The following is a 12,529-nucleotide window of genomic DNA, read 5'->3' as shown; positions in this document are numbered from 1 at the left end:
ATGGATCCAGTTCAGGCGACGCTGGTCCTCCCAGCAATAATGCCAACTTCAAAACCAAAGCAGAGCGCGAAAAAGCAATTTCGCTGGTGAAAAGAAGACTCGAACTTCTCACCAAGACCGCATATGGCAAATTTTATGCGTATCTGTACAAGGAGGTGCCGACCTGTTGGCGACAGCTTTATACGGATGCGGCGATTTTGAGGTTTGCGGTTTTGTTTTTGCTCGAGTTTGACTTTGAGGCTGATGCGGAACCGGAGGGGGACGATGATGAGAAGGCGAAGGAGAAAAAAACAAAGAGGGAAAGGGTGGTCGATGAGATGGTCAAGACGCTGGATCTGAGTTTGATACTGGCTGGAGCTGCGGGCAAGAGTCGCGGCAGGAGGTGGGTAGATGAGGCTTTTGGGCTGTTGGAGGATGTTTTGAGGGATAGGACAGCTATGATGGCTACAGCTGGTGGAGCGAAGGGGGATGATAACGGGCAGGAAGGTGAAAGGCCACAGAAGAAGCGACGTCTATCACCAGAGTCTCCCAACACAAAAGACGAAGTGATGGAAGAAATCAACGACAGCTGGCAAAACACCCCCTCGTTTTTCACCGTCGAACCCTTCACGCCGCCTGTCAAGAACCCAATCCCACGAGTCTCTGCCGAATCCCTCTCCATCGAAGCTTTTCAGTCCTATTTCACGAAACCTCGCCCAGACGGAGGCCCAGGCCCAGCTCCCCTGGTCATCACAGGTCTAGTAGACCACTGGCCGGCACTCACCACGCACCCCTGGAACAAGCCAGCTTACCTCTTATCTCGCACGCTCTCCGGCCGGCGGCTTGTCCCCGTCGAGATCGGCCGCAGCTATGTCGACGAAGGATGGGGTCAGAAGATCATCTCATTCGGCGAATTCCTGTCCAAGTACATTGACGCCTCCATCTCTTTCACCCCTTCCTCTTCCAACACTTCCCCTTCCTTCTCCTCGTCCTCAGCCCAACCGAAGTCCCCTGAAGACAAAACCCAAATAGCCTACCTAGCCCAACACCCCCTCTTCCTCCAACTGCCCCGTTTGCGCCAAGACATCTTGATCCCGGACCTCTGCTACACCGCGCCTCCTCCACACCCCACGGACCCGTCGCAGGATCAACCGGAACTTGACTCGCCGCAACTTAATGCCTGGTTTGGGCCACCGGGCACGATCACGCCGCTGCATACGGATCCGTATCATAACTTGCTGGTGCAAGTGGTGGGGAAGAAGTATGTGCGGTTGTATGGGCCGGAGATGACGGGGAGGATGAGGCCGAGGGGAAAGGAGGGGGGCGTGGAGATGGGGAATACTAGTAAGGTTGATTTGGGGGTTGTTGAGGGGTGGGATAGGCTGGAGGGAGAGGGAATGGGAGAGGAGAAGGAGGAAGGGCAGGAAGGGGAGGAAGAGAATAATGAAAAGGGCTGGGAGGACGACTTCAAAAAGGTGCCGTTTGTGGACTGTATCTTGGAGCCGGGTGATACGCTTTATATACCGATTGGGTCGTGGCATTATGTTAGGGGGTTAAGTGTTAGTTTTAGTGTTAGCTTCTGGTGGAACTAGAGAGATATCTCTGTTCAACGACCATCTATGAAGGCTCATCAACATGAAGTTATTCTTATGCTTGATGTCGGCTTGCTTTTCATGTGATAATGGTTACCCCTTTTCACTGTCCAATGGGAAAAGAGGTCAATTAAACGGGCGTTCAACCCCTGTCTCACCACACCACCGAAACCCCTGTAACACCACGGCAATCAGCAGGTCCACAAGGCTGGAACGCGCCGAAGCTCCCCACAATTACGGGTGCATATCGTCATTTTGGACATGTGTCTTTTTTGTCTTTCTTTCCTCCGATTTCCAATTCATCTTCGCGTTTACGTTCACGATTCAATTCGCGCCACCACTCATTTTGCGCTTTGAACAACACCAATTCGATCGATCGATCCGACACCGACGTTCCTTACCTTTTCTACGATAAGCGACCAATGCTACCCCAAATGACTAGGTAGCTCGCGATCACGCATTCGCTACCTCTCTCCTCGAACTTCTCCTCGAATTCCCCGAATTCCCCGAACTACGAAAATCGTCGCAGATATCACGATGACGGGACATCACCAACATCACCATAACTCACCCAACTCGCTCTCGCATGCCGAGAGCCTTTCTCTTCTCGCCCTCTCCGCCGCTTGCGTCGCCGTCCTCGCCAACACCTTCCAAGGCGATGGCTACCCACTCATTGCCTCGCTCGCGCTCAGCGGGCTGGCATTCAGCGCAACTTTCTCCATGATCCGATGGCTCGGGCCAACCTTTATGAAAGCCGGCCTGAAGGGCGTGGATATGAGCAAACACCAGAAGAAGGAGCTGCCCGAGTGCATGGGCGCGATAGCGGCCATGGTGTACTTGCTGGCGGTTATCATCTTTATCCCGTTCCCGTTTTACAAGGACATCGTGGCGGCGACTAGCGGAGGCGGGAATAGGGATGTGGTGATGCATGTCGAGCATGTACAGGAGGGGAGGTTCTTACATCGGTTTCCTCATTCAAAGGTATCTTGTCCTTCAGTCCAGAAAGAGTAAGAATGACAAGTGCTAACACTTGACGACAACAGCTCGCCTCGTACCTCTCCGCCGTCATGGCCCTCCAATCCATCTCCCTCCTCGGCATCGGCGACGACCTCTTCGACATCCGTTGGCGACACAAATTCTTCATCCCGGCCTTCGCCTCCATTCCCTTACTCGTGGTCTACTTTGTCGATTTCGGCGTCACCTCGGTCGTGATCCCGCTCCCCCTGCAACCCTACCTCGGCGAACTCTTCAACCTCGGCGCGCTTTACTACGTCTACATGGCCTCGGTCGCCATTTTCAGCCCCAACAGCATCAACATCCTGGCGGGAATCAACGGCATCGAAGTCTCACAGTCCATCGTCATCGCCCTGCTGCTCGCCTTCAACGATTGTCTCTACCTTTTGACGCCCTACCTGCACCCGGCGACCGACTCCCACTTGTTCTCGCTTTACTTCCTTATCCCCTTCTTGGGCGTCTCGTTCGCGCTGCTCTGGCACAACTGGTACCCCGCCCGCGTCTTTGTCGGGGACACGTACTGCTATTTTGCGGGCATGGTCTTTGTGGTGGTCAGCATCTTGGGGCACTTCAGCAAGACGTTGATCCTGCTCTTGATTCCGCAGATCTTCAACTTTGTGTACTCGGTTCCGCAACTGTTTGGGCTGGTGCCCTGTCCGCGCCATCGTCTGCCGCGGTTTAATGCGCGCACGGGATTGTTGGAGCCGAGCGTTACCCCCTGGACACCTGAGAGACAACCGAAGCCGCCGGTGGCGTGGGCGCTGAAGACGCTTGATAAGCTAAAGTTGTTGCGGGTGACGCTGGATGAGGAGGGCAGGTTCGTGGAGACGAGTAACTTTACGATTTTGAACTTGTGGTTGGTGTGGAGGGGTCCGTTGCGGGAGGATAGGCTGGCGATGGAGATTACGGGGATGCAGGTGGTGGTGGGACTGTTTGGGTTGTTTGTGAGGCATCGGTTGGCGTTGATTGTGTTTAAGCAGGACAATTTGGGGGTTTGAAGGGGATAGAGCTTCCTGGTTCTTAGACTGCATAAACTTTCACATCTTCCCATGTATACATGTCTTTTACCATCTAGAATATAGACGCACATACACGCTCAATAACCCACAATTTTGGAGCATTAATATCACAAACGAGAGGTTCCATCTCACTTGGGATCAATAAGCATACATTTGACAGCCGGGGCGTTGGACGGGATGTCCCGGTGGATCTCGGTCCCAGTTCCGGGCCTGCAGGGTGCTTGGGCCAGGGGTCAAAGTCCACTGAAAGTCTGTGATATTACTGGTAATGATCGATATAGGTTCAACGTGGCTTGATTGTGTGCCTGTGTATAAGACTGGCTCTACAGACTCGAAGCTCTGGCATCTGGATAAATCCCGCATATCCCAGCCCAATTGGGCACGTATACGCCCAATAGATCCCCTGGCCTTTAATATACCCCCTTAGATCTAGTGTACAAACTACGCCAGATCTACCTAGATATGCCCTGAAATGCCCTAAAATCCTCCTAAAATTAACTAAAAATAATACTATTCCTAAATTACTTCCTCGTTACAATAGCTTTCAAACTTTCATTCGTAAAAATCTTACTTTATTATACTTACCGTTATACTTACCGATTTATTGCCCGAATCCTCCTTTATAAAATCCTCTATACCCTTTAAGCAGCTTATAACAATATCTCCACTATTAAATTTTTGTAATTAAATCTATAGCCGCTATAATTCTACGAATCCTCATTATTCTATAAATTTTAAATATACTATAGGAAGGAAGCTCTTTATATCATTATCCGCAATCTACTTCTTAATAAGTATGTAAATTATATTTATTAATTTCTTCTCCTACGCTTACTTTAACTAATATTTATATATATCAACGTACTTAAATTTAATTACGAACCGAACTCCCTCCTTTATAATAAATTAAATTATTTATTTATTATTATAATCTATAAATGTAGCCTCTTAAGTTTCGAATCCTAAGGTAAATTTATTAAAGAGACGGCGGGCGTAAATTACTTCCTCAACTTCTTCATTAAAAGATAATAATTCAACCTCTATAAATAAAATTATAATTATATTTTGTGTATTAATATATTAATCGATAATAGCGCCTAATAGTTTTAATATGAATACTTATAAATTCTTTCGATTAAGAGAATTATTTATAAATAAAGAATTAATTATAATATGAAAATCCTAACGGTCTATACTATTCAATTAAAGGATATAATTTTAGATTACTAGAAGGTAGAAGAATATTCTATCTATAATTATATAATATATTAAATTAGGATTTAAATTACATTGAACGAATTTAGAAACCGGGAAGGCTACGTCTAATCGCGACGTAATAGTAATATTGAAAATCGAACTGATTTTAATTTAATATATATAAATTTCGTATAGGGTTATACTATTTTAATAAAATAAGAGTTTTTCCTTAATTATAAATATAGAATATAATTTCTTTATATATTTAACCTTTTCTATAATCTTTTAAATATAATTATACTATAATAATCAAATTAATTTCTTCTTTCAATTTTAAATGATTTTAATATTTAAAAACTATTTTAATAACTCTCTATCCGTTAATTAATACTTCCTCTCTATAATAGCTACTACCCTTTTAATTATAACGATTTCTTTATTCCTAAATTTATAAATAACAATAATATTATTAATATACAAGAAGAAGAATATATTATCTTTAATTAAAATACTAGGCTCTATGAAGAAAAGGTTTATACTTATAATTACGAGGGTTTTAATAAATTCCTACTACTAAAGGAAGGGAAATCTCTGTAAACTATATAGCGCGTATAATAATTAAAATATTTAACCTTTCTTAATATACTTAGGAGGAACTTTCATAAATATTACCTTATCGAATATAATACTAATAAAGGTATTCTTTATATTGTACTAAATTAAATCGAAATTAAAGTAAACAGCTATAATTATTAGGATATAAAACGACCTAATAATTAGAATCGCTACGTACGTTTTATATACGCTATCCTTAAATCCCTATATACAACTAGACGTACTTTATATTTAAAAAACCAGCCGTTTTAATCGAATTTAAAAATATATATTTATATCGAACCGAGTATTTCGTTATTTCCTACTTCCTTAATATTAATCTACTTTTAAAACTTCTTATCTTTATACTCGTTTAGGTATTCATTTTTTATATCCTTAAAGAATTCTTTAAAGGGATAAGAATCAAAATTACTATAGTACTCTAAAAGAAGTAGGAATTTAATTCAATAGAAGGTCTTTAATATACCTTTTACTCTATAGCGGTTAATAATCTCCTTTATTATTTTTAATTTAAAATTGTAACCGGAATCGATATCGATACGCTTTGTTCTTATTTTTTCTAAGAAGGTTTAATTTACGACCTTATTTCCCTAAAGTCCTACCGGTCGATTGCCCTTTATAAATAAGAACGATGCGGCCTAATAAAAGTATTAGTTTATAATTAATTATAAATATTCGTTAGAATAAGAGAGGTTAGTTATTAGAAACGCGGTTAGGCTTTTAAAAAATATAAAGAAATAGCCCTTTTCTTTATTCTTTAAATTTAAGACTATATTTTAAAAATCTAATAACGATTATACGGTTAGCGATAGTAAAGGTTTTAAAAATCCTTATAATATTTTTAGATTTATTTATAATTATATTTCTAATCCTTACAGGATTTTTAGAAATTTAAATTGCGTCTATATTTCTAGAAATCCTAATTCCTCCTCTTTCCCTAATATATTTTCGGTCTTAATAAGAAAGTCTTGAATAACGGGGCTAAAAAGTCCATTATTTATAATAAATATAGCCTCGATTCATAAGAGGTTTACTTACACAATATTTATTTAATAAAAATCTTTTAATTATATACCTAATTTTTTTAAGGGAAATATTAAGGGTATTATAGATTTTTTTAACGTTATTACTAGGGAAGACCTCGTTTTTATTAAATACAACGTTTCGTATAATAATAATAAAATTAGTATAAGGATTCTAGATCCTATAGATATTTATTAATTAATATTCAACTAAATAACCAATTTAAATATAATTCTTAAACATTATTAATTTCTTCTATTCTTTTATAATTTCTATTATAAGAATAAAAACTTTATAGTTATATGTTTTAAGGTATACGATAATAAGGGAAGGGTTTAATAAAGGAACGATACCGTCTTTAAATTAATAGTACGTTTCGAACCGGTCTTGGGAACATTTCTAATAATATTCCGCCTTAAGGGTTGAATTATATAAATATATAACTACTCTAATAAATTCTATTTATAGTTCGTAAAGAAAATTTATACTTAATTACATTACTATACTCTTAGTCTTAATTATACCCCCTAAACGTTCTATATTATTATTTTAAATTTATGCATAAAACGTTAAAGGTTCGATATTAATTCCTTTTATAATAAATTAAATAGTAATCTTCTTACTATTAATTATTTTATTATTATATTTGACTACCCGAGATATAATTTAATATTAAAAACATAACCCTATATAAAGGGAATTTAAATATGTAATAATAGATTCAGCTTTCCTTATTACCCAAATAATATACTTAAATGAATTTAGACTACTAATTTATAATTACTATTAAATTTAAATATTTCTAACCTCCTACCTTTACCTCCTCATAAAAAAAGAAATTAATAGTTAATTATAATTTAAAGCCTTCTAAATAATTACGAACTTTTCTATATATCTAGCGCTTTAACTTAACTTTAATACATAGTTCGTAATATATTATATCCGGTCCTTTAATTTATATGCTATACTTTTACTCCGTTAATTTAATTAAAATTTCGGGTCCCGGGTAATTAAATTAAAAATACTCGCGAATGGGCTTACCTTCTTAGAATTTCCGCTTAATATAATTTATATACCGTATAATGAAAAAAAATTCGTTAACGCTATTCCATAGAAAGATGTATTTTAAAATAAATTACTTATATTTAAGAAGAATATAATAAAAAAGGGAGTCCGTAAAGCGGGAGCGTAAGTAATTATTCTTATAGTCCTAATAAATTTATTTATCCTCAAATTATTTTAAGAAGACGAAGTTACAGATTATACCTGGTATTAGAATGACGTTAGGGAATTAAAACTCTCTATTTCCGTCGCCGTTTTAAATTATAATTATAATAATATTATACCCCTCTATAGGAATCCGCCTATCTCCCGCCTATACGTAATTACTAATATTTAAAGAGGTAAAGTCTTTAAAATAATTAATTTTATTAAAAATATATATTATCGTATTTAAATTGAATATTATAGAATTTCTTAGTAAATATACAACGCTATATTTCGCTATAGGTATTAAGAAATTACTTTTACTTACCCGGCGATTATAGAATTAATTATCTTAATCTTTATTGTCCCACTATATTCGCAAACGGTCAATAATTTCTTTAAATATTTATCCTTCTATAAATTAGGGTACGCACACTTCTTCATAGTAAGACTTTTAATTTAACCTTTATAAACTAATTATAATTTAATCTACTAATATTTATTTAAATTATAGCCCAACTACTTATAGAATTTATATAAGGATTAATACAATCGTTTATTCATTAATAAAGATAAAGAGGAAATATATTTATTCTTATTAATATTCTTTCTAAACTTACTATTCTTACTTATAACTTCTCCCTATCCCTCTTCTTCCGGGCTAAAATTTTATTCGTCGCTAAGAGCGTCCTCTTTAGTGGGCTTACTACTTAATATAACCGCGAATATAATACTTTTAAATAAGGGGGCGTAACCCTTTCCCTAAATAATACTCGCTATTACTACCTAACGAAAATCCTTAGTTATAATATAGAAAGAAATTTTAAAATTAGGGTTTGTCTTAATTTCCTTATTATACTAGAATTAATAATTATTTACCTAAGTGGTATAAAAATTCAACCTTATGATTATATAAGATTCTAAAAATTATAAGTCTAATTTATTTACTCTAATAATTCTTCTAATAATATAGAGGGCTATAGCTGCCTCCTAATAAAAGGTCTAATTATATTAATTACAGTTAGCTTTACTAGGAGGCTTAAGAATATTAATAAATTTAATTCGGACGAATTTCTTTACCTTATAATCGTTAAAAGCGGTAGATTTACTAAGATTATTATACTACTCGTATAGATTAGTATATTTAGTAAAATTAATCTCCCGGTAATTATTTTCAACGGTTTTAAATATTTAACAATTTAGCGTAATCTTCTTAATACCTAAATGAAAAAAGGTTTTAACTTTTATACGCCAATCCGATATCTCAATTATATAATTATAATAATCGCATTTATAATAGAAGCTGTAAAGCTTAGTAATAATAAATAGGGTAACCTTCCTATCCTTCTTAGTTTCTTTAATTTCTCTAATATGAACCTCCCTTTAATAGTTAGCGATATTAGGTTCTATTAATTCGGTTGGCCAAGGAATACGGTTATTTAAATCGATATATTTCTAGAAACCTAAATCCTAAACTATAAAAATAAAGGCATCTTCCCAAACCGGCCAATCCTTAAGGTTATTGAAGGCAACGCTATTAATTTTAATCGTAAATATTATTAATAATCGTTTAATCGGTTGTCGTTACTAGCGATAACTTTAACAGTCGAATTAATAAGATTCTTAATTGTGATATTATTAGTAATAATCGATATGGGTTCAACGTAGCTTAATTGTATGCCTGTGTGTAAGATTGGCTCTGCAGACTCGAAGCTTTGGCATTTGGATAAATCCCGCATATCCCAGCCCAATTGGGCACGTGCACGCCCAGTGGATCCCCTAGCCTCTAACAAAGTTACTACAAGTATTTCACCCCACTAACCACAGTTGTCACTAGCTTCTTGGCTGCTTTACGATGGCCCAAATATTGGCTATTGTAATGGGTCTGCACGAGAAAAGCACAGCGTACAGTCGTATGGTTGAAATACTATATTTGATAGAGGAAGCAAGAGAGGAAAGACTGTACCAGAAGGGTGCAGTCGAAAGAAGGTTTTGTACAACCAGTGCCAAGACCGCACGGGCTAGGCAAGCATATGGGTTTGACTAATTAGAAGGCTCGTATCTTTATCGATAAGATAGGATACGGTTTGGTAATAGCTAAGTTTAACCTCTGGGCTCTAGCCCTATAACATTACCTCCCTATTCTCCCTTAGGGAGCGCGGTCCTATTGTACAGAATCCATCGCAGCTAAATATACGGAAATAATTAAAATCCAGTACAACCGTACCTAATTAAATGCTTATTTAAATAGGGAAGAAATTAATAATACTAAGAAAAGTATTTATATTAAGCCCTTAAATAAACGCTATATAACTACCTACTTCCTACCCGAGTCAGTAACAATGCGCCTATCGCTTACCTTTATAGAACTACGCTATAGCTTAGTACTAAGACTAAATTAGAGGATATTTCTAGATTTTGCTTAAATCTGAGGCACTCTTTTACTATATTATATTAATAATTTATAACGGAGATGATTAGAATTAAGGCTATTATTTAGTATTTCGTATTATTTTGTTTCTCTTATTAGTAATTAATTGCCTTTTTGTTCCTTTGTTAGGGAATAGTTTTAATAATTCTTGTGCCTATAAAATATAATGTCTACTACCTTCCTACGATTATAATTTATAATAAATATTACTAATAATATAATTAGGTGGCAAAGGGTATTATATAGTGGTTTTATTACCTATTTAATTAGTAGATAGTATATTTAGTAAGCTGTAGAGGTCCTTCCTTTTGGATATGTAGCACTCCTTTACCCTTAGTATTATTAGGGTTGCCCTTAATAGGGTATTATTTAATTTGAAAGCTCCTCCTTTTGGTTGTTATTATCGTAACCGTTTGAGCCCCTACCGGGTTATATTCGAACGTTATTTATTTTCTTTTTTTTATATTATTTGAATTAGTAGGAATTATTCTTACAATTCGTATACTTGCCCTCCTTTTTCTACTTATTCTTCTACTTCTGAGACGGCGATAAGGCGGAAGATTTAGTTATTAAACTATTAATAGAAGTATTTATAGGATTATTAATGTTATTATTATTAATTAGGCTACCGCTATATTTTTAGAAAGAGTAAGACGAAGTAGCCAAAAGGAAAGAATTGTTATTAAAACGACGAAAGTAGTTAAATAATTAAAAATGTTATTTAAGTACGTTAGTTCGGTCGAAGAGGTATTATTTTTATTTATAATTTAGGGAGGTTATTAATTAATTAATTTTGGCAGCTTTTAATTATAAATCTATACAAGCGTATTAATAAATTTGCAGCTTAAATAGGTTTTTACGACCAGGTCTTTCTAATTTAATTTAGTAAAATTAATCGTAACCTCCTAAATAGCTTATGCCTTTATCTTAGTAGCTTCCTTGGGGTCGCGCGCTATAGTCTGGGAATTTGAGTTCAATCTTATAGTTAATATTCGTAGGGTACGGGCAACGGTCTTATCGCGCGCGATCAATCTTTTGGGTATTCTAGAAAAGTAGGATATTTTAAATCGTCTTCGATAAATTTAATTAATCTTTCGATTATTACAGCGAATGGAGGGAAAGAATGCAATAAAGCAATAATAACCCTACTATTGAATGAAGATCGAAAGATGGGAAAGAAAGTTTAAGATATAAGAATGAAACCAGCGCATGAAGAATATCCTATACGAGCCCTGCAGTGGATTCGGTAGAGCCACTACGCTAAATGCAGTCAGCTGACTAGCGGCTAAGCCGCGCCGTCACAATAAAATAGATTGGAGGCAGTATATATATTTAAAGAATATTGTTCGGTAAAATAATTTTGAATTCGACCGATATTTACTTTAAAAAATAATAGAATTATACGTTTTAATTATAGAAGGTTTCGTCCTATACGTTCGGAATACTTAAAGTTAATTATTCTAATAATAATATAATTATTTTCGGGATTAATTGAAGGAATATAAGTTAGTACGGAAGATTCCGATTATATATCTTATAGAATTATTAACGGGTAGTTTCGATGAAGTAAAGGGATTAGTTAAATAAAGGGGAGGAGACGTAAATAGGATAATAAAAGTATTGGAGGGCGGAATTAATAGAATCGAAGGTAGTAATACATATTGGCGCGATTAGAACCGAGATTAGAGATAATTGAATACCTTTAGAATTAATTGACCGTTAGTACTATAAAATATATTATTAATGTATAAATAAAATAAAATAATAAGATAATTTAATTAATAGTAAAGGGTATTAAATATTTATATTATTAAAATATAAATAATACTCGTATAATATAAAAATGAAAGGTTTGCGTTTATATATATTAATATTCCTATTATAAATAAAATATATTAACACAATTTCGTAAAGATTACCGATTTATATTTACGAAAATACGAATATATAAATTAGAAAAGATTAAAAAAAAAGAAAATACTAAAAGAAAAAAAAAAGTTATGAACGTAATTCGAATTTGGAAGTTTAAGGATATATTTCTTTTATATATACCGCTTAATTACTAAAATCTTAAATTTTACGCTCTATTTAAATATATATAAAATTTATATTTAATGATTTTAATTTATTAAATTCTATTTTGAAAATCTAAATTTTATAATATAAGTAAATAGAAAGAATAATATTCTTTACGATATTAATATTTTACTTATATTCTAATACGTTTAATATAGATATTATAAAATAACGAGGAATATAAGGTTTAAATAAATATAGAATATTAATTCTATTACTATTATAAAGATCGTCCGCGAATAAAAAGAGAAAGTTAATATTTTAAAGGTCTATTTATTTGCGATTACGAATTGAAAGCGTTAGGGGTACTTCGGCCGGGGTAGGTGCGGAATTAGAATTATCGGAACCGATTAGCCGCGAGCCTCTCCGGTCCTTTA

At 35.3% G+C, this 12,529-nt stretch overlaps 1 protein-coding gene across 1 annotated transcript; it reads left to right on the top strand.

Moving 5' to 3' along the window:
- Positions 1-437: 437 nt before the first annotated feature.
- B0H65DRAFT_512177 (uncharacterized protein) lies at positions 438-3,583 on the top strand (the record flags this gene model as incomplete). The annotated part of the gene is made up of 3 exons (XM_062828553.1): positions 438-1,538; positions 2,166-2,552; positions 2,615-3,583. 3 exons carry the CDS (start codon positions 438-440, stop codon positions 3,581-3,583), a joined length of 2,457 nt encoding a protein of 818 aa, XP_062677774.1.
- Positions 3,584-12,529: the final 8,946 nt, after the last annotated feature.

This window comes from Neurospora tetraspora (assembly GCF_033439725.1).
Source record: "Neurospora tetraspora strain CBS 560.94 chromosome Unknown B0H65scaffold_8, whole genome shotgun sequence".
In the NCBI taxonomy this organism is placed as follows: domain Eukaryota; kingdom Fungi; phylum Ascomycota; class Sordariomycetes; order Sordariales; family Sordariaceae; genus Neurospora; species Neurospora tetraspora.
This window is presented reverse-complemented; position numbering and strand designations above follow the sequence as displayed.